The sequence below is a fragment of the Molothrus aeneus genome, chromosome 2 (assembly GCF_037042795.1).
Source record: "Molothrus aeneus isolate 106 chromosome 2, BPBGC_Maene_1.0, whole genome shotgun sequence".
NCBI lineage: Eukaryota > Metazoa > Chordata > Aves > Passeriformes > Icteridae > Molothrus > Molothrus aeneus.
Window position 1 is genome coordinate 29,787,779 of NC_089647.1, and position 27,844 is coordinate 29,815,622.

The 27,844-nt window shown below is 42.5% G+C and overlaps 1 protein-coding gene and 1 long non-coding RNA gene across 2 annotated transcripts in view; one reads left to right on the forward strand and one right to left on the reverse strand.

Annotated features, from left to right (window-relative positions):
* LOC136571695 (uncharacterized) overlaps positions 1 to 27,844 on the forward strand; it is a 44,197-nt gene that overhangs the window by 7,063 nt on the left and 9,290 nt on the right. The window lies entirely within an intron of this gene.
* On the reverse strand, positions 1,258 to 26,303 carry LOC136553506 (ovostatin-like). The gene is made up of 36 exons (XM_066545101.1): positions 26,224 to 26,303; positions 25,528 to 25,711; positions 25,040 to 25,196; positions 23,821 to 23,873; positions 22,934 to 22,954; positions 21,719 to 21,887; positions 21,081 to 21,165; positions 20,167 to 20,278; positions 19,695 to 19,809; positions 19,382 to 19,491; positions 18,077 to 18,235; positions 17,480 to 17,707; positions 17,100 to 17,157; positions 16,480 to 16,625; positions 15,255 to 15,404; positions 14,520 to 14,690; positions 14,058 to 14,190; positions 13,338 to 13,434; positions 12,609 to 12,837; positions 11,918 to 12,041; positions 11,517 to 11,635; positions 11,020 to 11,071; positions 10,172 to 10,255; positions 9,126 to 9,302; positions 8,526 to 8,607; positions 7,910 to 8,066; positions 7,422 to 7,496; positions 6,271 to 6,436; positions 5,788 to 6,008; positions 5,003 to 5,218; positions 4,474 to 4,598; positions 4,208 to 4,298; positions 3,612 to 3,680; positions 2,577 to 2,682; positions 2,158 to 2,231; positions 1,258 to 1,278 (listed from the first exon to the last, which is right to left on the reverse strand). Exons 1-36 carry the CDS (start codon positions 26,286 to 26,288, stop codon positions 1,258 to 1,260), a joined length of 4,401 nt encoding a protein of 1,466 aa, XP_066401198.1. The 5' UTR covers positions 26,289 to 26,303.

The window sequence follows — 27,844 nt, forward strand, 5'->3', positions numbered from 1 at the left end:
TCAGTTGCTACAATCTGGGCTGTGCCAGAAGTGCAAAATTTACAGCTTTTCTTGCTTTCCTCCTTTTCCTCCTACTGCCAGTGATGTTTTAATTTTAACATTCTGCAGGGAGATCAGAAATGTACCCAAAGCTATTTCATGTCCCAACAAATTCCTTGTCTGTGGAACTTAAGAAAGTGGCTTTTTATAACATCAGTATAATGCATATCCTGCATGGCAAGCCCCATGGAGTACTAAAACTCAAATTTTTTAGTGCTCTTTGAGAGAAAAAAAAATGTTTTGGGGAGAGGAATATCCTCTGTTGCCCTGATGGTTAATTTTCACCGAAAAAAAAATGCAAGCTCGCATGCAGCCATTAGCAAACCTCCTGGTGGGATTGATCCTGTCGAACACCTCCCAGCCCTCGGCTGGATGTTAGCCCTCGGCACCTGAGCAGTTTGCACTTAAATTCCTGCTGGGGCCCCTTGGCGCGGGTCCCGTGGTCCCCCGGCCGCATCCCCGGTGCCGGGATGCGCGGAGCGGAGCGGGGACCCGCGGCCCTGGAGCCCCGCGGGATGGGCGAGCGCTGCCGGCGCCGCTGCTGCTCCCGGGAAAGAGGAGCAGCACCCGTGTTTCTTTCCCGGGCCCTCCCGATGCTGCTCTGCTGGTGTGTTAGTGTTTGCAGAAACCACCACGGCTCCAAGAGTGATGAAGGAGGGGATGAGCAGAGGTGCGGGAAAATGGGGACGGTCGCTGCTGGTGGCTCCTACCATGATCCATCGTGGCCTGGTTTGGACAAACTCTGCCAGACTTGGAGGGCGTGGCAGGGTGAGATGGAGGATATGGGTCCAGGCACTCACAGGTCTGGACTGCAAGCTGTCCCTTTCCTCACCTGTCCCCTGCTGAGCATGATGCAGTCACTCTGTGATGTTTTCACCTAAACCCTTACTCTTATGCCAGAGGGGCAAAGGCAGTGCTGTCACAGGCCTGGGGAAAGATGAGGGGCTGTCCAGCAGCTATGAGCAGTGGGTATCATCTCTGGATGTGAGGGGACTGAACACCATGCGTATTGCAGGAGTGGCCAGGGGTTATCAGCTGTAGCTGAGGGACGAGGCAAAGTGCTGCAGGCAGGACAGGTGTGTTCCTCTCCTCATCCTCCCCCAGCCTGCAGTCATGGCATGTGCACTATCATCAAAATGCCTGTTCTGTGGCACTGAAAAAAAGCCAATGCCCAATGTAAAAAGGAGGTTTATTGGTGGAAAGGTATACATGATTATGCTATGGAGCTGGAGACCTCTGCTGTGAAAGGAAACAGAGCGTCAGACACTAGCTCAATTAACGTCATGGAGTCCCACTGTGATTCCTAAGTCCCACTGTGATGCAATGGCTTTTTCCAGGACTTCATGACAGAAGAAAATAGGGTTCTTGACCACTTGTTCAACATTTTTGATGCTCCTGCAGGTGAAAATTGGAAAGAAAATAACCTCAGTGAGAACCAAGAGTTGCAGGTTACAAAACACAGGCATTTTTTTCAAGATACAGGGTAGTCAGTTCTTACTGTGTGAAACAGACAAAAGCTGGACCAAGGTCTTGCAGCAAGCTGTGCCTGGACTCCTGAGAAACTGTTCATGAGACAGCAGTCAGCAGAACTGCTGTGCTGAGCAGGATGCAGACCTGACCTCCCCTACAGCCCAGCAGCATCATGCCTCTGACTAGTTAATACACTGCCTCCATGATTTGTGTCACCTTGTGTTCTCCTCAGATAATGTATTTACTGTCCCAGAAAAAGTTTCTGTTAGTCCATGTGGAAAACCTTGCTTGGGTCTGGGAAGCATAGGCTCCAGAGGGAAGACTTTTGAGGATGGCCATAGATAAATGGTTCTTTGGTACGTATCTGTGCTTTTGAGGAAGCTTTGAAGGTATTTCCCAGTCTTTACATTATTCTGTACTTTGGCTTTCATTCTAGATGCTAAGCTCTTCCCATGAACAGCAGCGTGGTGCCCACTTGGATTCCACTGGTGTCATGGGACAGGACCTGGCCACTGTCTCTGCTCTTTGAGAAGCCTTAAGGAGACTTCATTTATTTGAGAATGGTTCCTGTTCTACTCATTCTGCTTTTGCTGCTTTATAGTTCACTTTCTTATCTGCCTGTTTCGTTATTTTCTGGCTTTCACTTACCTTTTTGAATCCACAGTCCTTTCCTGCAACAACCTTGTTGCAAGGTGATGAGTATTGAGCAACAGCATACTCTTCTGGAGAAGAAGAATAGAAACATTCTTGTTACCCTGGAGAACTCTTCTTGTGCCTTTCCCTGGAGGTGGACATAACCTATGCATGCTTAAACTGGAGATCCTTGAAATATCCTTTATTCTGGTGCAAGTATTTTCATAACTTTCTAGTCATGTCTATTGATCACCTTGGGCATGAGACCAAGGTGAATAAAATGAAATGAGTCTCTCCCCTGGCCCTAGATTTAGGTGCTGATGGAGTCCAGAGGAGTGCTGTTTGCAGCAGGGCTGGTTCTGGGTGTCCCTTAGGGCACATGTTTCTGCTGTCCCTGTCCCCACACTGCACACTGGTTAAAATCAAAGCTGTACCTGTTTCATAGTAGTCATAGATCTGCACAGGTGCTGGCTTGGGGTGGGCCACTACAAAGTCCTGCTCAACCGAGAAAGTGATTTCTTTCCTTTTCTTCTGTGAGAGCTGGGATGGAAGGTCAGAGATCACATCAGTCTTTTTTATTTGTACAGTACCATCCAGAGCAGACAAGGGGGGTAACTGACAGGCTGCATATTCCAAATCCCACTGATGCCACACCCACAGATATGGGACAGCCATTATCAAAACATGTTTGGAGAGTCCAACGGGAAACTGAACTGAAAAGTTAGTAGATTTTCTGTCCTGCTTGTATCACCTGACTCTGTAATTATTGCATATCCTATTGCCAGAGGTGGGAAAATTGCCCAAAGGGACTGAGTTTAGTTTTCCAGGATCTCCCAATGATCAGGATGATAAAATCTGGTATTCCAATCCCTCCCATTTCAGACATGGACATCATGTGCCACCAAGAAACTGAGAATCAATTTACAGAGTCCACCACTGGGGTATTGGCTTCTGTTAGTTCTACTGTGCCCAGAGCAAATTATTTACTAAGTAAATTCTGATTCAGGGATTAGATTACAAGTAAAATTTTGCAATGATCTAGTGTAAGAGAAGCAAAGAAAATCTTTCCAGAGGAGAATGAAAGCAGTGTTTCCTGTGCTGTTGGAAAGACTGATGTTTATAAGAAGCCTACCAAAGAGGCATAAACACAAGGGAACCACTTTTCTGGTGTTTATCTGCTTTTTACTGAAATAAGAAAGAATTTTGTTTAATTTCAATGTGCTTGTTTTTTTATGAACATTTTTGATTTTTTAGTTGCTGGCAGGACAGTTGTCAGTTTGAAGCTGTTTGGAAGGTTGGAAAGTTACATGCAGTTTGGGAAGTAAGCAGCTTAGTGATAACAGTAGAAAACTGTTGAGGAGGAGAACATGATAAATGCACCATATAGGGTATATCCATATTGTGGTTATACCTATTACATGCTGTTTCCATCATTTGTGAAAATCAAATAGACAGTGACCAGAACTTACATTTTGCAGATAAAGGAGGACGTGATTTTTCTTGTTTTCTACTTGCATCACTGTTTGACTGTCAATGAGCTTTGAAACAAGAAAATGGAGGTAAATATATTTGTAAAACATTGCAAAACAAGTGCTGCCTCAGACCCTACTGCTGCATGTCTGTGGTATTCATTCTTCTCCTAGTCAAGTTTCAAGGGCTAGTAGTTGACTTTTAGAGTCCAAATGTTGCTGAATAGATTGAAAGGATGGACAAAAGGATGGACTTAGCTGGGGGTATGAGCTCTTTCTGAATGCACAAGTCACTGCAATTCACTTGGGGAATTCTGCCTGACTCTGGTGTGATCTGCATTTCAGAGCTAGTCTGAGAGGTTTCCCACCCTTTCCCTACCTGGGCAGTGCCCAGTTGTAGCTGCCAGCTGCTCAGGCTTGAGCTGAAACCCTTCCTAGTTTTAAATATAGGAGTGTCATTGTGTTCAAAGCTCCCTGGAGGGCATTCCCTCCACGCAGGAATGAACAGTGCAGCCATGCAAACACCTCACAGGGTCTGTGGCTGAATGGTTCTTAACCATGCCTCTGGTAATTTAGCCTTGCTCCTCTACATTTACCTTATCCAGGGATGACTTAACAGGAACAAAGCCAGAGAGCATCTTCACATCAATGATGAGCATGTTGGAGCTGCTGCGTTTCCCCATGTAACTGAAAGAACAGAGGGCCCTGTCAGGGTCTTTGGGGACACTGTGTCTAACAGGCTGACACCATCAGCATATTGATCAGCCTGTGGTTCTTGACTTCATAAGCTGCAGTGAAAACACACAGCAATGTTCTCTGTGTGCCTTGTCATCTGTGCAGCTGGTTTGCTGGTGGTACATACCTACTTACAAGGACAATATCAAAGTTTGCTGGTCTGTCCTGTGGGCAGGAAGCATTTGATGTCTGTACTGAAAGCAGAAATCCAGAGGACCCCTCTGGAAGGTGAATGTTGTATCTCAGTGCTGTCTGGAAGAGGAAAAAACCATTTTGTTCAAGAATGCCAAAGATTTTCTTTGCATTCCAAACAAAAAGACTTAGTGAACTTTTCTGGCAATGTTACACTTGGTTTTATGTGGAAGATGCTTGCTTATATCAATGATGAACACATAAGACTTCTCTTTAACAATGGAGGTGCTTGTACCCAGAGTTACCTCCCAGAAAGAAACCAGATGTTGATCAGAAAGGACTCTTTTTCCATGCCAGAACTCCCCAGGACTCAGAGATGTGGGATGGGAAAAAGAGTGTTTAAATGATTTAGGGAAATCAAGCAATTAGGAAAAATAAAGAAGAGTCAGCTAGAAAATCATCAAAACAATGACTATCTTGTATGCAAAATGTGAGACACAATGAAGAAGAAAGCAGACATTTACTTGCATAAATACACATCCACTGCCATTCATTGTCAGGCTGTATTTCCCAGGGACCTCTGGAAGGGGAGTCTGTTGCACCAGGAGCCTGTTGTCATTGTTGACAAAAAATACCTTCTCAAAAGGCTTTTTGGAAGTGATCTTGACTCTGTTTTGTGAAGCAGAGCTGTAGGTGGCCTCACCATAAGCAGCGAGTGCTTGAAGGGCAATGACTGTGTCCTGAAGAAAAAGAAATAATAAAAGACAATTGGCTACACAGCATGAGCAGTGCAGAGGAGATCAAAGTCACTGTTGCAATACCCATCACAGTTGCTTCTTCCTGAATTTGTGTATAATTCCAGGGTTCCTGTACAAAAGGAGCCATTTCATTCTCTTGTGTATGCTTTAGGGTAGGAGAATCTCTCTCATGACACAAGGGTCTCAGAACATGAAATCTGAGAAGCAGAGTGCACTTCTAGAGTTTTTCATAGTGGTGAAGCCTGTGTTTTCTGGGGGAGCTACACAGAACTGATAGGTCATCTGACAGATGGGACTTGGTGTTTTCTAGGCTCATCCCCTACACAAATATCTATTTATTGCTAGTCAAATTACTCTTGTAGGGTTTTAACCTTTCTATAGTTAAGAAGAGGGGGGAAAATGTATTTTGGTCTCCTAATATAAAAGTTTGGTTTCTTTCAGATAGCAATTAGAAAAGAGAAACAGGATTAGGTAGTCAGAGCCCTGCTGGAACCCTAAAACAGTGCCCCAGTTCCTAGGATTAGCTGTGGAGTGGAAGGTAGTTTTGGCACCTGGGTAGAAGAGAAACCTCCATAGGGATTCTGCTGCCTGATGATCCACTGCACAATCCCTGAGGCCTTGGTGAGATCCTCTTTATTCCGGTTGGGTTTGTAGAGCAATGCCAACAAGACATAACTGGTGATCTCAACATCAGCTGAAGGGGCATGGTCAAGGAAGGAGGGAGATTTGTCTGATGGAGACCTCTCCTCCTGCTCCCAGTGCTGTGAGCCATCTGAATAAACAAAGAGAGGAACCAGAACTGATTACAGGTGTCACTGCTCTGTGCTCTGTACTGCCTTGGAGTCTCACTGTATCTGGGCCTCTTCCTCAGAAGGACTCCCTGCACATCAATGAAAGCACTGCAGATTAACTCCACAGATCATTCATGTGGTTTGGCTCACGTGTCCACTCTCTCAATATTGTCAAGGTTAGACCATCAGTAAGATCTGTTCCATCTTCACATTTCCCAAATTCCCCAAGTGACTGAAACTCACCAACTTCCTTTGCTGATTTCTGTAACTCTTCAAGGAATGATTCACATTTTTCTGCCTTGCCAGCTAAGCAGAAAGCATAGGCCATGAGTGCCTGGGTATAAACTTCACTGATATTCTTCTCAGATGCAGTTTCCAGACAAAAAAAGGCATTTCGGATTACAGGGTACTTAAAAACAAAAAAGCACATGGGTTTAATTCAGGACAGTAGTCTTCACCTGCTCAAAAATTTATTTTCTTTAAACTTGTTCCTCATCCTGTCACTATCACAGCAATGAGAGTGGGACTTGAACTTGTATAATGACTTCAGGAGAGAGAATACAGAATTATTCAAGGAGGGATTTTGCAGGAAACATCAAACAAATCAAGTAGCTTTTAATGGTGTTCCTGACAAGGTTGGTCTATAGATTTCACAGATAATTCCTTCTGCTTACCTCCATGATAATTATCTGCTCTGAATTTCTATAGTCAAGAGTTTGTTGTCTTGAACAAATCTAACTTAGTGGTTTCCATCCTCACTGACTTTGGTGTAACTTTAATTCTGCAATGTTGTACTAGGTTTACATCCACAAAAAAATTAGTTTGATTCCATGTGTCCAGAAAGGCTATGAAAAAGTGGAGGCTAACTCATGTATTGAAGTCTAACATCTCCTCTCTAGTCGCCTTTGTACTGCCAAATTTTGAAAAGGACAGATCAGCTTTTGCTCTGATGGACATTTGTTTTTCCAACATTCCTTTTAGTTCCATTTGTAGATTTTATAGATTTACCTGCAACAACCTTCTTTCTTGGCTGGGCTGTCTTTGAGGCTAAGCCAAGGTGTGTGGGTTACTTCCTGTCATGTGTAGGTTTCTATCTGTCAAGTCTTTTTATTGGAAACTAAAGGGTGTCACTAAAAGTTTTGTGTCTTGCAAATAGAAGATGTAATCCCATGGAGGTTTGTACAGCTTCTGCTCAAAGACTGGTGGTTTAAGAGATGTAGAGATAGGGATTTTCTCTATCATAGCAACCAGTGCAGATACAGAGCATGGTCACCTACTCTGGGCGCTCCCTCCCTCTCTTTCTCTCTCTTGCTACCTAGACAATTTAGCAGATGCTGGACCCAAGGCAACAGCTGGGGACCAGTTCCATCTGAGTATCAGATAAGTCTCCTTACCGAACTGGAGTGCCCAGCTTCCAGCATGGCAATGGTGGTGTAGGCAGAAAGCGACAGCTCGTCATCTACTCCTCCCTGGAAACAACATGGAGAGAGGAATAATCTGTAAATGCCACAGATGAGAGCCTTTGAATATCAATTGCCATGTCCCAGCTGAGAGAGTATGGACAGTTCTGGAGGCAGCCTGCAGGGAAAGAGAGCAGTCACATAGCTCTTGAATAGCTCACAAATCCAGAGAAGCTCTTTGCTATTAAATCCCAAAAATCACTCCTTCAAGCTTACACTCCTGTAATCCTGTCTCAGGTGCACATAACATGTAAAGCATGTGTACAAAAGCTGACTGAGCTGAAAATACTCATTATAAGACGTGGAGAATTAGCCCTTGGAAGAAGACAGGCATTTGGAGTGAAATATAGTTTTTGGCAGTTATAGGAGAACATATTCTTAATGAAAAATATAAATTTGACCAAGAAGTAATTCTCTGCAACCTTCAAGGCATTGTTGAAGAGTGTGCCAACACTCCGGAAACATCCATCTAGCTTCTGTTTGCTGGACAGCCACAGCAGGGTTTGAGACTGGACACGGTCATCAATGTAGATGAAGCGACCAGCTTGTGCAAATGATCTGTACACAAAGGCAGTGAGCCTGCAAGGGAAGGATGAAGCTGTGAGATGAGCACTGGAAGAACAGCCCTCTCGTTCATGCTGCTGAAGAGCATGGAGATTTACAGCCAGCTTGCTGGTGCCTTGCTTTCTCCTTGTGTTCTCCTCAGAGAGAGAATAGTTAAAGGAGTGGTAGCTAGATGGGACATGGGGAGGATGTCCAGCACACTCTGTAGCTGGTCCTGTCTACAGAGCACCACAGTGCAATGGCTTTCATTGGAGACAGCAGGAGTGTGAATCAGAAAGTCAGCTGGGTCTTTAGGGATCAACTACTTTTCATGCTCCTGGCCTGGCAGAGGATGGAGAGACATTTCCTTCTGTACTTCCCAACGCCCAGTCCTAGACAGAGGAGCTGCCTCTTACCTGCACCATAATCTAATGTAAATTCATAATAATTGAATGTAAATTCATCTCTGAGCCAATTCTGCTCCCAGTCACTCACCAGGTGTTCCCTTCCCTATCTCTGGTGCCAAAGATGCTGTAGGACCCATCAGGATGTTTGTATGAGAGCTGCTTCTGGTAGCCTGCAAGAACATGGAAAAGGAAGTGCTCTTGGATGTAAAAGCAAAACCCTATTTTGTTTGCTGACATGTTTGTCTGGGAAGGAATGGAAAGGCAATGTATATCTAACAAGCAGGAGGGGAGCTCTGAGGGATCCTATGAATTGGAAGTAAGGAACATCTTGTCTGGCAGAAACACTGAGAGAATAGGCAGGGTTCTATCAGCTCAATGCTCCAACTAAGCATACAGGATCGGGATACATGTTGTGCCTGAGTGGGAAAAGAGAAGGGGATTAGAAGACAAAAACTCAAAGGAAAAACATGGCAGCTGAATGTCAGCAAAAAGGCATAAGATAAGAAGATAAAGGAAAATAAAAAATGTCTTGTTCAGGGCAAATCCTTGGGTCTCCAGGCTGTGCTACAACTGTGATGCCACCTGCACAGGTAGACATGCTGCTGCTGCTGCTGCTGCTGCTGCTTCTGCTCACTGGCCCTCAACAGGAATTTCAGCACACGTTGTAAGGGAACCACGAAGCTCTCACCGCTCACTAAGTATCCAGTGGCCTTGGACCTGACCTCCCTGCTCAGCTGCCCTGTCTTGTTCAGATAGTCCAGGACGTAGATGTTGGGTGCAAAGAGGGCCATGTTCTGCTCCCCACAGCCAAAGGGCATCTGGAGGAGCTGCTGCAGGTTCTGCATGGCAGTGCCCATGATGTCACCTGGAGAAGAGGAGATGAGAGAGAGGGATCAGCACAACATCAGTGGTCGCTCAAATTACCAGTAATTTCCATTCCACAGGCAGAGTCATAAAAGCCTAGCAGGGGTTGGAAGCTTCCAAACAGAACTTTGTTCTGCTTTGCAGCCAACAAAGAATCTTTTCCCTGCTTCTCCTTGCACAAGTCTAATTGCCCTTACCAGAAGCACTCCTTGTTTTGGTGCCACTTTAAGCAGATACTTTGTGCTGGAAATGAAGGGAACTTACAGGAAACTTCTGTTTCCAGAGGATGGAAGGGAATAGCCAGAGCTATTTATTGCAAGCATTTATTGCAAAATTAACAGCTAATGCTGCAAAGGGACGTTGATAACGCAGATGTATCACAGACCACCTCTTAGTTTTTATTTCTAGGAAAGGTAGCACAGACCCAGCAAGGGATCTCTGGAAAGAGCTTCTAAAAGTCACCAACATTACCAAGCAAGGATTTTATGGCTAGTGAGTCATGTAACCAAATCCATGTCCTGAAAAGACTGAATAGATTCTACTGGCATCTCTGATTTGTAGGTGAGTGTGTAGAAAAACGCCATACTGGTATGAATCTGGCTGAGGTCATAAGTCAGAACTGTGCTGCTGCTTCAGAGAAAGACTTTCAAATGCACTAAATTTAAACAGAATAGTGAAGAGTGATGCAACTGGTATTTAAACTTCATCTTGCTTATGCAGAGCATTGCTGGACAAGATGAGAATCAGTCTTTTCTCAAGAGTTTCCCACACTAGGAGTGGAAGCTCACATTTTGAATTCTGAAAGAGCTTTTATGTTGCATTTTCTATATGTTCTTTTTTTTTTAAATATTTTATTAATGATATATTTACCAACAACAGAAAAGGAGGCTCTGGCTGATCCTTCCAAAACATTTGTAGGTAGTTCTAGAGATATATCTTGAATAACTACATCATCTGTGGAGAAAAATATTTGTCATTTGTAGAGGAATGCTAATTATAACAGTGAAATGTTCCTGTTACAAATTGCACAGTACAAAATTGCACACAAATGACAGCAATAAAATGAAACTCACAGCATTCACCAAGAACACGAAGAGAGAAGGGGACACAGCAAAATCAAAATTGTGAAAAAAAGATCAAGTGGCATGGCCACTGTCATTGCTCAATAGAAACCAGTGAAACAGGGTAAGGTTGGTGCTCACAGGTTGTATTATCTGTGACCCTTGGGAATTCATTCAGTGACACTATTGGTAGAGCAGATTTTTTACCTCTTTAAGCCAGTCAGGAAACCTTAGGAGCTGTTTGCCATCAGCACTGAGATGGTGTGGAAAGCAACATTACATTCCCTCTCCCATTCCCACCAGAGGTGGAAAGCTGTAAGATACAGGTATCCATGGAATAGAGGACAGCACTCAACATGAGTGAATGAAACAGAGGACACAATTTGCACAGAAAGGTCATCTCCTTTTGAGAGCTTTATAGCAGCCTTTCTGCAGCATCTGAGCACATCTGGGCAAGACACAGTGATATGCACCAGACCACACAAGAATTTGGTAGCAGGGAACATGTTTTTCACTCATATTACACTCATACTAGCTGTCATACGGACAACTCTGGGAAAAAGGAAAGGGAAAGCATCAACAAACACTGCAGGAAAGAGTGCAGACTCCAAAGTTCCTTTCAGTTCTTCTCACAACAGTAGTATATAAGACCCCTACCTTCTGTACAAATTAAGGAGTTTTGAGTCTTTTCCCTTCTGATTCCTTCAGGCTGCGAGGAGATGGAAAGAAAAGACACTTGCAGTGGATGAGACAAAAGCATGCAGAAGAAATCCAGTGTCAACATGCCACCCCCTTCCCCAACCTCCTACGTCACAAAACAAGTGGATTGGAGCAACAGTTTACAAGTTCATGTATGATGTAGCTGCTCCTAAAAGGGAGATCACATCAGATGGAGTCCCTCATTTCCAGTTTCTCCTCTGCACGAGGGAGACATGTCAACACCCACTGATCCTCATGGAAGCGGACATCAGATGGGAGTGGACTTGGTCTTAGATTCAACAGCCAGACCCTGTCCCAGACAAATGAAGGTGGAGCAATACCAGGAGTTCTTTAGAGAACCTGAAAAACTTTTCCTTGCTTTTGGTACTTCCAGTGTGTTTTAGTTTCCTTGGGAAAAGGAAGGCAGGACAAACAGTAAGAGCTGCCAGTAGTACCTCAACCAGCAGTGTTCTGATTTGGGTATCCCTGTAGGCAACACTGATGTTCATGGGAGCTTTATCTTCACAAGCTTCATCATCCTTGGTCTCTGCAGTAATGCTGAACACCACATTACCTTAAATAGCAGCAAAAAAAAGGAAAGAAATGGACCTCTGCCATGCAGGATGCATAATGCATGGTCAGTCACTCTAGGTGAGACATATGGGAAGAGAACTGATCTCTAAAAATGGCAATGATAAAGACACTGAAGCTGTGGAGAAGCTTTTTAAACCAGAGAACTGGGAAGAACAGTGGTAGGCCAAGCTCTCTGGGCTGGAAAAGGATTAAGTTTTTTCAGGTAAGATATAAATTAGTATCAATCTTGGAACATGAAATCAAGTAGATTCAAACCACTTACCAATTTTTTTGGGGAAAATATTCCAGACATAGGTCTTTCTTTGCTTGGCACATACACATCCATCATCCTCTGGGGAGATGAGTTTGGCTTGATAATCAAGGGAATCTGACAGTGAGACATTAATCTGTGAACAGAAAGAGTAGTGTAATGGGATGAAGGTTTTGTACCATATTGCAAATGGTGCTTTATTGTTAGAGGGGGTGAGACACTCTCTGCTTACATCTGGAGTTAAGTGTAGGGCAGATTAAGGCCTTGGATGATGATGATGTTTGATTAATCATCCATCAGATGTAACCTGAACAGTTTTCCCTCTTGCTTCTCTCAAGAGTCTCACTGTTAACACAGGATGTTAAGCATCCTCTGCACACCTGATTCTCAAGGAGAAGGCCCCAGTGAAACCATTGATGCTTGCATATCTGTGGATGGTGAATGATACTCTGCAAAGCACTTGCTTCCTTTCTCTATGGATCTTGATACAGTTGCTTTACAGATCTGGCCTAGTACAGCTCACAAGATCTCCCTTTGCTCTGTAGTGCTTGTTCTGAGAGGACAAATCCAGTCAGGATATTTGTGGTCAGCTAGAATGAGCAGTACCTCAGTCAAGAGCAGATCCAGCCACCTGCACCAATCATTTTGCTGCAGCTTCTTTGGAGATGGGATAAGGTCTAGGAATGTGGGCAGAAGTACACACCTTAATGCACTGGTCAAGGTAGTTGAAGACAGTGGCTCTAAGCAGGAAATCCTCTCCTCGTATGATGGAGTATGGCAAGGTCAAGTCAACAAAGAAAGGCTGCAAGGCTGTCAGGGTGGCAGGCACAGACATGCCAAATCCAGCCAACCCTTCCACACAGAAAGCACTGGCTTTCCATTTGGTGATGGTGTCAGGGATGGTGTATGAGATGCTGGCTTTTCCAGTAGAGCTGGTGGGGATGGAGAGAAAGGATGAAAGCTTTAGAAAGGGTAAATTTCAGATAACTTGCTTCTCAGTATATGCAACAAGTTTTGAGAACCAGAACTTCCCCTCTTCTGTCTGCAGAAATCCCACATACAATCCCTGGAATTTATCACTAAAATTTGAGAAAATTTTAACCATTTAAATGTTCCTCTGCCCATCATATCCTTGAGTTTGGAAAGACAACTCAGAGTTCTTGTTCTGCAAATCTGTATTTTAAATAGATGTGTCCTTCTTCTGAGGAAGGGAATATGACTCATGGTACACACATTGTGGCAACAGGTGTCTTTAAGGACATCTTTGGAATTAGATCATGGAAAAGAGAAGGGCAGATGAGCAGCTGATGACTGAAAAAATAGGTCTTCTGGGCCAAAAAGGAAGAAGAGTTGGCAAGGGATTGCAGGACATCAGAGAACATATTTAGTAACTCCTAAAGCAAGGCAAAGATATGAAAGAAGCAGTACTCACTTAATTGGAACTATATCCCAAATCCAAGCTTCAGGAAAGAATTCCCGAATAGTCTCAAGGATGAGTGTCCTCTCTTGTTCCTCCCTTGCAGCTTCAGCTGTTAAGAGATAATGAGAATTTAGCAAAGCCTGGTTCATATAATGGAGCTGCCCAGAAAGGACAGGTTTGAATGTGCATGGGCCAGTATGAAGGACAATAAGTGTGTTACCATTACCTTCTGACTGAGAATATATAATATTCATAGATACACATATGCCACACCAATATTATTAAATGTTGTTAATATATCCCTCAGTTAGGTATAACCTGGTGTCAAAGGAAAAAGAAAACATTGCTTGAAGTGTTTTGGTCTCTCATGAGCATGAGACCTAGGGCTAGAACTCAGAACACTTGACTCTTAGCTCTGATTACTGTTCACATTTTCTCACAGTCTTTTCCAGCTAGTTCTGGTCAGAAGGGAATCAATGCCAACAGTGTTAGTTTTGCATGACACTGCCAATTGCCAACAATTCCCAGCATAAAACTGGAGATGAATCAGACATATAGACTTGAAAGACTCTTCTGGGCATTGGCCATTAGCTTTAGCTATCTCATTCAATGCCAGGCCAATAGTTAATATCAAAACCAAAGTGGTTAATGAGTACTCTCCATGTGTGTATAACAAGAATACCTCCTCCTTTAAGGAGAAAGGTAAAATCTCTTTCCTGTCCTCTGTGTTACCTGATGATTTGACATGGTGTGCAGAAGCCACGTGCCCTGCATTCACTATGTACGGTTGACGTCGTACAGTCTCACCAGTGCACACAACTGGCTGTCGAACCTTCGAGTTGGTAAAAAATTTAATTCCCATATCCTGTAAAAAACACATTTTAGTGTTAGCCGTAACCACATTGTAGCTGAGATTTGTTCCATTCTTCTCTCTTTCCCATTGCTGTGTTGCCAGCACAGAGGTGCCCAGAGACATGTATGCAGAGACTGTTGGGAGCTTTGTGTGCACTGGAAAATCACAGCAGACACCAGAATCAATTGAGAATAGAGGTCTAAGAGGAGAGTTTGTCATGTATGAGTTTTACTAATATAAAGATATATTTTACTAATATAAAAATATTCTGTTTGCAGAATCTAACACTACATAAGCAGAAACTCACTAAAGCATATTTAAGTAATGTACAGGACATTTACCCTGAGGAATTGATACACATCTGGGCCTAATCCAGACATTACAGGTGTGTAGTACAAGCCTTTGTGAAAGATGTGGTCAGATGAGACACAGGGCTCTTTGGAGTCTTCTTCTAGATTGAACCCACGGAAGACGTAGCCTTGAAAATCCTGTAGGGGATGCAGGCTGTATACCTGTGAGGGGTAAGGAAACAGGAACTGTGAGTACGTAAACATCAACCTTACTTGCACCATCAAATACTGCAAATTGCCAAAACTGAGATGACAGCCTGTTTGAAACCATGCTCTGTTTCCTGGACTGAGAAATGGCTGAATGGCTGGGATTAGAGGGTGCTGATAGTGGCACAAAGTCTAGCTGGAGGCCAGCCACCAGTGATGTACCACGGGGTACTCCAGTACTGGGTCTAATCTTGCTCAACATCTTCCTTGATGATCTGGATGTTGCAGCAAGGGTCTACCCTCAGCAAGTTTGCTGATGGCACAAAACTGGGAGTAGTGGCAGATATGCTGGAGGGTTGTGCTGCCAGAGACCAGTCACAGGTTAAACTAAATCCCAGATGAAGGAGGACTTACAGTCCACAGGAAAAAAAATCTGTTTATTGCCTACTAAAGATGGCTTATGACCAGGACATGCCAGAAGCTGTAAAACTCTAACTTAGTCTAATGATGTCAAGGGGAGAGACACTGTAATGGAGGAGGAAGAAGCAATGTGAAGAGACAAGGCATTTGGCAGCTCACCATTTCCATGGACAGCTCTGTCTCTGGCTTCAGGAGCAGCACACTCTGATCCACTGCCCTCACAGCACAGAAGGAGTTGGCAGCAGCTTCAATGACCAAACTGACATTGGAAGCTGGGTGCAGCAGCTTTTCAGAGAATTCCAAGTGGACCTGAAATTCATCAAACAGATGTTGGCATAGCTGACCCATGCTGCTGGGGCTGCTCTGACTGTGTGTGTGAGTGGAGGGCAAGAAGAACAGTGGAAGGCTTTTCTGTTAAAGCACAGAAGATCTTCCTGGAGGAGAATGTCTGGTCTCCACTGTAGCTGTTGGCCAGGCCTCTGTTATAACAGGGACTTAGGCAATAAGCATATTTAGATTCTTGTGGTAGTTTAAATGAAGCCTACCTCAAGTGATTGAAAACAAAGTGTGATTCTTTTGCTGTCATTATCAAATCAAATGGAACCTTATTATGACTTGACTACATACACTAATTCCTACAGTGAGCAAATCATATTTTTCCTAGGTCAATGGCCCCTGTTAGCAAATGTATAAAACAGATTTTGAATCTATTTGGAACAAAATCTGTTTCACATTTGTTTTAGATAAGAGGAAAAAAATAGCAGGGGCAACTAGAAACATTTTGTTTCATTTCACTTGGTTTGTCCTGTTCTACAGTTTCATGCATTTTAGCTTTTAGGAGCTAAAGATTAGAAAAATATTACTGGTGAAATCTGAGTTTATAATGATGAATGAAAATGTACCATAAAAAAAAAAGAGGAAGAAATACTTAAACCCCAGATTACTATTTTGGCTTTCTTTTCTGTGTGTATTTAGTTCTGCTACACCTAAATTGCATTTTTCAACAAAAAAGAGTAAAAAATTAGATTGAATGATGAAGTGGGATAAGTCTAAAGTGTGTTCACTATGTTGAAGAATAGAAAGTCTAAAAATGGAATCGAAAACTAGTAGAGTTTAGGCGAGGCAAGAATAATTTGGGATTTATGTGGGTCTCCTGAAAAGTTTTTAATGTTAAAGGAAGGTATGTCTTCTGACAATAAAGCCAGGAGGTAGTGGTAGAGGAAAGATATAAGGCCAAAGAGAAAAGAGAGAAATAAAGTGTGTAATGTAGAGAGAAGGGGAAGGAAACAAGAAACAAAACTGGAAATCTCTTATGAATGTATACACAAAGAATTTGTATTTATCTGACAGCAGGTAAGGCTTGCTATATCTTAGTGCCTCTCACCTTGTGTTTGAAACACTTCTCAACTGGCAATTGAACACTGTCTGCCACCAGCTCCTTGTCAGGGTGTAAGGTGTACACCAGCAACCGAAGGGCTGGAGCCATTTTCTCACTGACCACAAGGGGAATGGTGAATGTGCCATTCTGGCCTGTCAGAAGAAATAAAGGCATCAATAAGGAAGGAATATCAAAGATTTACTCTAATAGTAGCCAAACTCAACAGGTCTGTAACTTTACCAGTCAGTGGAGCAATCTGAATGCGATAAACTGAACAAAATTCCAGGAGGTGACGGGCCTGGATTTATTCCAGGTGGTCTCAGATTTATTGCAGATTTGAACATGTGGCCATATTCAGATAGGACCCTAAAGCAGACACTCTACATTCCTTATGTCACCCTTTGGGAAGATCTTTAGAGAACACTATTTGACTAATATAAAATTCAGTAATTGCTGGACTAAACCTGACTTTATAGTGATCTTAGTGGCAGTGTTACTGTCATGCACACAAGCATGGGTGGAGAGAGATACAGCCCTTCCTGTTGCTGCTATATTCAACCATCTAGGTGTTTGGTTGTTCCTTTGTTTGTTTTAATGCAAAAACATGGATTGGCAACTTAACTTACCAGCTTGGATATTAACTTTAATTTCCCCTGTAAGGACAATCTTGCCTTTTGCCATGCCCTGTGCAGAGAATATCAAGACATGTATGGGTTGGCAGAAGTTGGAGGGAGAAAGCAGCAATCAGGTTCATTATGCATGGACAGGACAATCTACAATGAGATGATGTCAAATGCTTAAACATAAGCCTTAGGGCATACTGAATATTCCCACTGCTGCTGCTGGGGACCTTGTTGCTGGTCACAAAGCAGAAGCAAAAGGAAGGGAAAAGGGGGACAGAGAATACCATGAAGATGACTCACTGCTGTAATTTCCTGTGGATGGATTGCCAGAGAGCTGCCCAGTAAAGCCCTTTCAGCAAACCAACCCACAACCTCATACTCACCACATAGTAGAAGTTCATGGTGTTGATTCTCTTGTATCCTTCTGTGTTTAAGACATAGTGCACAGTGATCATCCTCTTCTGCCCACATTTCAGATCTTTCCACACGGGTTCAATCCTCACAAAGCTGCCAGTCCAAGAGTAGAAGCGCTGGACGGAGAGAGACGCTTCTGGGTAGTAAGGCTCTATCCAGCCTTCATAGTGGCAGTGGTCACTGGTTTTATAAACTGCCTGAACAGGAGATGGAGTGGGGAAGAAAAGGAAAACAGACACATATCACTAGGGAAGTCGTCATCACATTCTGACATCACAATTATTAGTTCATGTAATGTGTACAGATAAGAACTGCATCTAAATCAAAACTGGTAAGGAAAGAGCAGCCTTGCAGCAAGCCATTGCATTCAAGCCATTGCATTGCAACAACTCAAATGTTTTCCTCACTCCTCTTATAGTAGTTTTTGAGAGCTCTACACAATGAAGAAAGATGAAGAAAGCATATTTTTATTACCAGAATTAAAACCTAATTCCATCTTTTTTTGGGTTCAGTTTGAGAGCAGCCATCTCTCTCTTTGTCTCTATTCAGCCTTGTTTTGTACTTACTTTCAGACTGATCTCGGGATCGAGCATTTCGGATGTGTCAATGCTAAACTCAGCAACACCATTATGATCCGTGGTGAAGTTGTCTGTATTCCTGTTATTGACAAATAGCTGAATGACCTCATTGGAAATTGGAGAGTTGTCTTTGTCAACCAGCTTGATCTGTAAAAGGGAATGTGAAACATGTTGAATGTTTTTCTGTGTGTAGATACTGATATTTTGCACTCCTTTGCTCTCCAAGCAGCAGAATTACTTTTTCATCCTCCTTCAAAGCAATACTTGATTACTGAAATTTCTGTATTTGCTTTCTGGCAACTATCTGAGCTACCTTATGAGGTCTGGAGCAGGAGCTTCCTCAGCATGTGCCACACCATTGATAATATTCTCTTCTGGAGCAAGAACTTTAATGAATCATCTCTTTCCTGATCAGTCCCTTCTGACTATACATTTCCAGTTTAAAAATATATTTTAATTTCTCCCCTCCTTTTTTCCTTCCTTAGTCTTGAGAGTCTGCTGCTGCTATTTGCAGTGGCTGAAAACCTTTTCTCCACATCTTTACTTTCAACATTTTTCTGATTTTGTCTACACTGTCTCTGCTGTTTATGTGTTAAACAAATAACAGATCATATTAAGTAAATTCTATGTTGCTAGAAATGAGCATTCATTTTGATTTTTTTAAAGAAAAAGAACAGAGTGGGAATGCGAATCAAATAAGAAAATTATACAGACTTTACAGAGGGGAAAAAACCCCACCCTTGAAAGATAATCTCGTCTCCTTTCAGTGTTACTGGTCCCCCTTATTTTTTCCTCATTGGCAAAAAATGAACCAAAGGAGAGAGATTTATCCCTACCCTTTAAACAACTGACAGAGTTATGTGGGTATTGTAATGAAACAAAATAATGAAAAACCTTTCTGAGACAGAATGTCTTGTTATTTCCTTGATTTTTGTGTGCTCTAAATTCCTTTCCCTCTTTATTCCCTCATCCACCAGTGTTTCTATCCACGTCTGGCTGACATGTGATGGTCAGTTCTGAAGGGAGAGGCAGTGATTTATAGCAAGCTTAAAATGCAAGTTAGAGAAATGCTAGATAATGAATTGTTCTGATTTCAAGTGTTTCTGGCAGAATCAAGCTCAGAATAAACTAATAGTCTTCAGCATTCAGAATTATCAGTAGGGCATTGTATGTAAGGAAAAGGACTGGGGAGAACACCCCCACCCCAAACAGTCCCCTAGATGTTGCCATCATTGCTGTTATGTGATTGCCTGTCAATCATCTTCAACACAAGCCCTCCAAGCTCTTGCTTACCTGTCCAAAGTAAGGAATTCCTCTTCTGAAGTGGCGATCCATGTTCTCAAACTGTATGGTGCTCATCACCCGAGTTATGGAAATAACCTGAGCAGCTGTAAATTGCAGGCCTGGAAGACGTGCCCAGAGTCAGGAGAAGATACACTTTGTCCTGCACAGAGCATCAGCAGAGTTTGCCTGCAGGTGGTCACTGTGCTTGTAAAAACGATCTTCCTCAGGGAGACATTCTTGTACTCAGCAAGCAGAGGCTATCTCCTACTCTCCTTCTTGACCACACCACTTTTGCTGTTTCTGCCTGCCAGGAAGGGATTACCTGTTCCTTTCTCTGTCACAGTGGCTTTCACGTCAAGGTTCCTCATGTAACCAGTGCGATGTAACTCAAAGATGTTGGAGCTGAAGACGTGGGAGAGGCAACCATCTGTCTCCAGCTGGACAGGGAAGAAAACAAATCCTGTTGTCAAGGATCAGAGCTTGAAAAGGGTGTTGACAACATACAGGATCCTTCTTTAGTGAGTGAAGCCTTTTCCCAGTACTTGTAACATGATTTATACATGTTTATGGGAAACTGAGTCATGAAGAAGAAGCATGTCAATCCTTCAGGCCTGCAGTAGGCCAAGAAGAGAAATGAGGTGCCCCGAGCTCCTAGCTAGTCACACAAGCAAAGAGATGACTAGGGTGAAGAGAAACATCAAAGAGAGAAAGCTAAGTGTGATGAGCAAAGGGAGAGAAACAAGAACACAGAAGAGAGGACAAGCATGAAGAGGAATAATAATTATGTATCATACATTTTTGGTAAATGATTGACAAACTGGGCTTTTCTTGCACCTCCCGTATGAATCAAAATCCCTGCACACACTGAGCTTGACTTTCCCTTCAATAGGCTGGCCATAGGTATACCTAGGGGAAGAGGAAATATGATCTGATGAGGTCTATGAGCTAATGCTTGAAAAACAGTCTTAAGCTAATGTGTGCAGGAATAGATTCAGGACAGCAGTGAGCTGGGAAGCCAGAGCATGGAATAGTTTCACAGGTTTATCCTAACTGTCCTGCTTTAAAAAAATAGAAAATACAACTCAGAAATCAAAATTAGTTCTTTTTCACACCTAAACTTATGAAACAAAGCTACTCTTTGAATGCAAAAACAAATACCTTTATAAACATAATGAACAGATGTGGCTACTGACCAAATTAAGACTGTTGTCTCCAATCTGGAGTTCCAGGCTCACTGAAATCAAAGCAAAACTCCTCATATCTGCTAGAGGATTGGGATTTCAACTCTGGATTCCAAATTACAAGATCTTGGTGTTGGTGGAAGCAAGGTCCTTCTGAAGAACCAGGCTTGGAGGGGGAGTTAGACAGCTGGAACCATAACATCCCAGCTAGAATTTAATGCTGCTCTGCTTTATGAAGGTGTCCCTCTGAAGTGGGTTGTTGAGAGTGGACACATCCTGCTTTACCAGGGAGCCTCTCAAAAGATTTACCTACTTTGTACAACACCATGTGGAACCAAATACTTATACAATAAAATGACATGAGCACACAAATAAATGAAAGCTCCAAAGACCAAGTCAATCCTCACCAACCTCTTCTGGGACTCTACATATTTTTGCTTCTTCTCTAAGCCCTGGCTTGTTACCCAGTCTTTGGGAATTTCTTCCACTTCAGCATATTTCCTAACAACTCTGCACTTGGTACTTACAACCCACAGACTTTCACTGTGAATTCTGAATCCAGGACTGTGAGGCTTTCTGGTGCCGTGACTGTGACATCAAACTTTGGCAACACTAGGACAGAGAGCATAAGTAAAAAACCCGACACTGGCATATTGTAAATTTGCAGACCCTCATAAGATGAAAGCAAAAAGGATATGTCTTATTGTTAGTAATAGAAGGAATGGGATCTCAGAACTCAGGTGGCAAAATGATTAAGAACTGGCCTGATCTGCAAAGGCTTACTGAAGCATTTCTGCAACAATTTGAAGAGAAGACAGGACTTCTGAAATGAATCCTGTGATGTCTAGATGCCTTGCAGAGTTTTGGCAAAGAAAGTTCATGGACGTAACTGGAAAAAATTTAGTTTGTCTCACTGAAATTTGCAATCAATGTGCTGATTTCTTGTGCAGATTATTTTGCTGGCTATGTGTGAAAAATTGTAAATTTTTCTTGGGGTTTTTTACTGTTCTCTTTCTTTTTTAATCTCCCCAGTTCTTAATGACAATTAATTGAAGCTGCATTTGTCAGGAAGCTGTTTGATGTTTTTGCAGTCAAGAAGGTTGCTTGATATGGGCTCATCTCTGATAATGTTTCCTACTGAATTAAAAAAAAGGGTGGCATTTACCATATTCCTCCACATGGAATGAGTGATTTGTTCTATCTCCTGACTTCTTTGCTACAATAATTTTGTAGTTCCCCAGGATAGGCTCTTCAGTGAGTGGGAATTCTAGCTGAATAATGTTCATCTCCGACTTCACATTTTGCCACTGCAAGATCCTGTTGCCCCTTGGATCCTGAAGAAAAAACGAATACAGACTCAGAGGTTTTTTGCCTTGGAAATCTTTTGCTACTAACACACAAAACCAGCAACAAAGAAGAAAACAGAGCAGGTTGCTTTAATGCACTGGAGAAGCTGCTTAATGCACATGCATCAAGTTAAATTGCACCTTTGTACTCTGGTTATTCATGTTATTATTAATGTTGTTAGATTCTCATCTATTGTTCCCAATTTAGGCATTCTCTGCCAGCCTACTTACTAGTCTCACTCATCAGGGAAGGTTGCACAATACTGCTCTTTCCTGCTCTTTAGTATACGTTGCTCTAGATTTGTGTCAAGAGGGGAGAGAAAGAAAATCTTCTTTGTGCTTTCCCTTCAACCAAGTTTATCCCACACAAATCTTGGCCTTTAGCAACCCCAGCTTTTTTTTTCAGCTGCCAGAAGAAGGAAGGAAACCTTTCTTCTGCATTCACTGGGGTGGCATTTTCCTCTCAGTATATGTTATGCTAGCTAGATTAAAGAAAACTCATTCACACCATTTCCTTGGCTCTTTACAGCCATGGCTGGAAAAAAAAACATGTGGAGAGCTCAAAAGATATATGTTCTCTCTGCAAAGAAAATAAAGTCCCCTGACTTCACAGTGTAACACGAAAACTTGTAAGTATGCTGTCTAGACATGAACTGCAATTCTTTTAAAAATCCCCAGAAAATGCCCTGACATAGTTAGTGGTTGTATTCACAACCTGTATTTGTTCATAGTTTTTAGCAGCACTAGAGTTTCAAAAATATATATTCCAAAATAGGTTGAGCAAATTGGGGGAAGGGGAGAAGAATCAAGGGCAGACATAAGAACACTACAGATTTTGACTGCTGTAATGATTATAGGTGTGCTTTCCATGTCAAGCTCACAGAGCAACCTTGTTTTGTGTTAAGGAGTTTCTGTTAATTTCTGCTGTTGTACTGAGCAGTGAGATTTGTCTGTGTATGGACACATTCAATATAGGACATTCATATAAGGACATGTGCCTGGAGTAATGCAGTACAAAGGCAAAAATTTCTTACCTGAATTGCAATCAAGGGGTACTGAAAGAGGAAAAAACAGAATGGAAGAAGATATTAGGTGGCTGATCAAACATGAATTGTTTTTCCTCAGGATTGTGAGAAGCATATAACCAATATTCAGTATCATACCATTCATCAGAGGTCCTCGTGTCTTATTTTAATCAGTTTAACAGCAATTTTACTTCAATAAGAAGCTTGCATAAAGGAGAGAGATGAAATGAGAATGGTAGGACAGTTTCTGATCACACTGGTTTTAGTGCAATCTCAGAGTGTATGAGTGAGCAGAGTTACATAAACCATGATTTGGGCTTCTTATTAGCACCAGCTCTTTTGCTACCACTGTGCTGTCTCCTGCATTACAAGTGCAGGAAAGGAGGCCAGTGAAGACCCTTCCATTAATTTCCTCATATCTGTGAGCATGAAGAGGGACTGCTGGCAGTGGAAATAATACCTCTGAGGAGATAAATAATTGTGGCAGCAATTTCTCTTTCATTTCCCCCATTTCTAAAATAGGCAAAGTGCCAGGTGGATGATTTACTGATGCCTGCAAGCAACGTTTGCTGAACTGTAAGAGCAGGAGACTGAACCATGGCCTTTCTGGTCAGAGCTAAGATAATGTCTGTGGTAACGAAGTGGAGGGGGGTTTGACCTCTTTCCCAGCGATAACAGAAGGTGTTGTGTCAGGAATTCAAACTGCTGCACACTTGCCTTCTTCCCTGTGACTCTAATGAAAGTCTGGATTACAGCATGTGCTTAGGAAATCAGGTTAATTCTTTGGCATTTAGTCTCTGCAACATCCCATTTTATCCACAGCAATCCTCTATCTAAAATTTGAGAAGTAGTCTCCCAGCAATTTTAAATACAGGGGAGTATTACTGGTCACTCACCTTCTCCTGAACAGGTTTAAAATTTAAATCCAGGGCAACAACACGAAATCTCACTGGAAAAGCAAGAAAAGCAAGAGTGTTAGCATTGACCACAGTTTGTTTGGCTGAGCATGATGTTTTGCTTTCATTAGTACTCCCAGTTTCACAGATCTTCCAACAGTCCTGCTTGCACAGGATGCACATAATAAAATGCATCTGAAGGTAGAAGAGCCCTACACAGACTTTGATTAAAGGTATTTTCCCTAGCATCAAGTTCTTGTACTCTTTCATAAAAGTTTCCTTTAATGTTAGTTAATGAAAAGTTTACTTTCATGAAAGTTTAACCTCACAGAAAGGAATGACAGAACAAATAAGAACTGTATTACCTTTTCATAATTTGTTTTTGTCTGCTGCTTACTCCAGCTCAAAACCAAGCCATTTGACCAATAAACAACCCATATTGCACACCTTTGTGGCATGAAATTCCAACTGGTAAGCTTTTCTTCATTCTATGTATCTATGTATCTATGTAGATAGAACTGATCTGAATTAAACCAAAACTAATCTAGTCTAATGGCTGCATTATGTGACTAATCTCTGGGAAGAAATCTTCTTCACTGGTTTCCTATCGTGTGTGCTAGAAACCTGAAAGCCTAGAAATTAATTGAGGAATGGATCCAGAAAAATGCAGCTCTGCTTAATGACCATGTATGAAGCATGGATAGGGGGATAGGATAAGTGCAGGAATGCAACTCTGCAAGAAAATAAAGCTCTAATGAAAATCTAGAGTCCAAACACATCAGAGGCCAGAAGGTAACTAGCATGATTTTGTTTTCAACAACTTATAGTTAATTTTAAAGTAACAGATTTCACTCTTGTTGTTTAGGCTATTTTGATGCTGACCAGCACCACAGAGGGAAGCATTGTTTTATGCCAGGTATCAATCTAATCACCTCTACCCACCATCCTGGCCTGTCATCAGTAATGAAAGAGCAGCAGTGATAGCTTCTGTCACAGGGGAGGAAGAGACAAATGAAATAATAGAGATGATGGGATGACAGTCTCCTGACATCCTGAAGATGACTCCCTAAGCTCCACAGCAAATAACTGTAATAGTTTTAACAGGAACTCTGAAGAAATTGCCTAGAATGTAGCTCAGCCTGGAAAACACCAGACAGAGAAATTCTGTCTGAAGAAATTGCCTCCTAAGGCCCATGTTATATACAGAGTGGACATTCACCAGTCTGTCCTGGTTTGTAGATGGGTTTGTCTGTCTGCACGAAGACGATGCTGTCCATGTTCCAGATCATCACTGACCGCCTCTCCTCTAGGCTGACGGTGCTGCCCTTGGCAGAGAAGGAAATGAAAGCCAGGGGTGCAGAGTGGGCAGGAGGAATCTGTGAAGAAAGAAGAAACATGGGGAGGTTGTTAGTCTTGAAGTAATTTGCTCCAGAACCTGTTGAACAGCAATATCTGTGGCCTGGGCTCCTACCATGAGACACAATCTCACTTCAACAAACTTCATCACCTTTCTTGAGCTTTTTCCTCTTATTTATGTCTACAAAAAATGCTTCCTTTTCTGTCACTATGTTACTCTCCTATGCTTCCTTTTTCCTTTAACAAGTCTTATTTCTTTCCCTCTTTGTTCCTTTCTGTGCTCTCTGCTTGAATTTTCTTGTTCTGGTTTACATTTTTTTCCCATGGGGACATAAATTAAAATTAACTTACCTTGAACTTGAAGCATTGTAGACCACTGCTTGCTGTCATGGTTTTCTTAAAAATAGTGGTATTAACAGAGCTGTATTCTAGGATTACTCTGACGGATACTGTCTCGTTGAGGTTATGGAACTGCAAGCAACCCTGACCTGGAGAGTCATTTTGGAGGACAGCAGGCACCATCAGGACATACTGCCTGTGAAATTCCAACATCAAAGTGATCACATTCATATGTAAAGGAGAAACAGCCTCAACAGGATAAAGCAAACACATAACACCGTTTTTATTAAGTACCCACCAATTACTTTAGATTAAATAGGACGCACTGCCAGTGCTCCTCACTCTGTCCTGCAGCTCTGAACCAGCCCAGTCCTGAGCCCAGTCCTGCTATTGCCCCCAGCTCTTGCCCTTTTGCTCTTTACCTGAGCTCTGGGCCCACCTGGTTTTAGCAAAGCACCCTGCTGTCACTACTGCTATTGCCTTTTCTGGGCACACATCAACTCCGATGGATGTTCTGCAATTGGTGGAAGGTCTGATCATATTAAATGAGAATGATTCACTTGGCATCCCCATTCTGCTTTAGCTGTCCGGATATAAAAGATGAGCCCTGGCAGTATTTAAGTTTCAGAGAAAAATCACTAACACTGACTAGCACTGTCTTTAAAGCCTTTTCACAAACACTAGTAGTAGTAAGAGGGTAGTTCTTACGGCTCAGGTTCCTTTGCAGCTGCTGCATGCCAGTGAAGAATAGCCAAAAGAAACTTCAGCCACATTTTTCTCACTGGGAGACAGAAGAAAGAGATAACTTGTCTTCCCATGAAACAGAACCTTGCCTACTAGTTTAACAGCTCTGCAGCATTCCTCACCCAGTGCTCCAGAGGAAAGGAGTTTGCTGTTCAACTCCTCCCTGGCTCCTTCCTTTGATGTTAGTGCCTTTATAACTGCAGCAAGGGGTGGAGATCCCAGTCTATCCTACTCCTTGCAAGAACCTCCCCTAACACTACTGCAACCAAAATCAACCCGCCGTCTCCAGACTGCAACATTTCACTGCACTTCTCTGAATGTCTGCACAAAATACCTCCAGTGGTCTTGTTTTCAAGGAAAGGGGCTTTGGGTTTTACACTGAGACTTGTCACAGTACTGAAAAGCACAAAGTGACCTAAACCCAAGTCTGTCATACCAGATTAACATTTGAGGGTTTTCCCCATTGTTCTTGGAATTTACCGACTGGATTTACAATCTGGGTGAAGTAGACCAATTTTCTGTATATTTGTCACCAGATTCTGACTAAAATAATACATTGACCTCTCTTTTCCCTTGCTTCATAGGTGTTTTGAAAATTGACGAAATGGAAAAACAGAGAAGCTAGAAACAGAAAGAGATCTAAAAGGTCTTAATTACTTCTACCTTAGCAATTGAGCACTTGACAGTGTTGTTGAAGTTTGATTCATTTCAGCTCAGAATTAGGCAAGCACTGGGTCTATGGGAATTTCTTAGTCCCCCAGGTTTCCAGTTTTCACACCTGTGTGGAAGCTAATGGAGTTTTTTATTAGGGAGAAGGAAGTTCTTTTGTTCTTTTGTCCTCTGAAGAAAAAACAAAGCATTCAGGTGGGCTGCTCCCTTCAAGAAAAACAATGCTGGAAAGCAATTATTTGATAACTGTAAATAATGTTTTCCATTAATGTTGGCACTGGGTCGGTCTGGCATGAGTTTATGAAGTCAGTTCTCTCCACAGTAGCCTGCTGCACTCTGCAACAGAGGCTAGAACAGCGCTCATAACTCACCAGCGTTTTGGCTCTTGCTGAAGGGTGCTTGCAGAGTGTTGGGGCTTTCTACCTCCCCCACCTCCCAGCCAAAAGCCAGGAGGGACTGTGAGGGGCCACAGCCAGGACAGATGAGCCAAACAGGCCAGAGGGATGTCCTGTACCTGCCATAGGACACCATGCTTAGCAATAACAGGTGGGGGAAAAGAGGAGGAGGGACAGCATTTGTGGGGACAGCATTTGTCTTCTGAAGCAGCCACTGCTTTAACTGAGGCCTCACTTCTCAGGGAGTGGCTGGACATCTGCCTGCCAATGGGAAGCAGTGAAAAAGTCCCTCTTTTAGATTCTGCTTTCATTTTTAAACTGTTATTTCAGCTCACTAGTGTCTTTGACATGCTTTCTGGAAAATGGGAGTAAGTGAAAGATTGCTGACTGCCTTGCTGCCAGAGAGATATGGGTCCAAGGGCAAAGTACTTCTATGGGAGCACGATTTTCTCTAATATCCTGATGTGTTTTATGATTGTCTCTTCTAGTTCCTTGCTAGTCTGTGAAACTTTCTTCAAAAG

Excerpts from the sequence above, each read along its gene's own strand:
- LOC136553506 (XM_066545101.1), bottom strand. The coding sequence starts at position 26,288 with ATGTGGCTGAAGTTTCTTTTGGCTATTCTTCACTGGCATGCAGCAGCT. Across the intron at positions 19,810-20,166 it reads GTCAATCATTTACCAAAAAT|CTGGAGACAGATGGTTGCCT; the intron begins GTATGATACATA and ends TTCCCTGTCCAG. Across the intron at positions 6,009-6,270 it reads GAAATCAGCAAAGGAAGTTG|ATGGCTCACAGCACTGGGAG; the intron begins GTGAGTTTCAGT and ends TTGTTTATTCAG.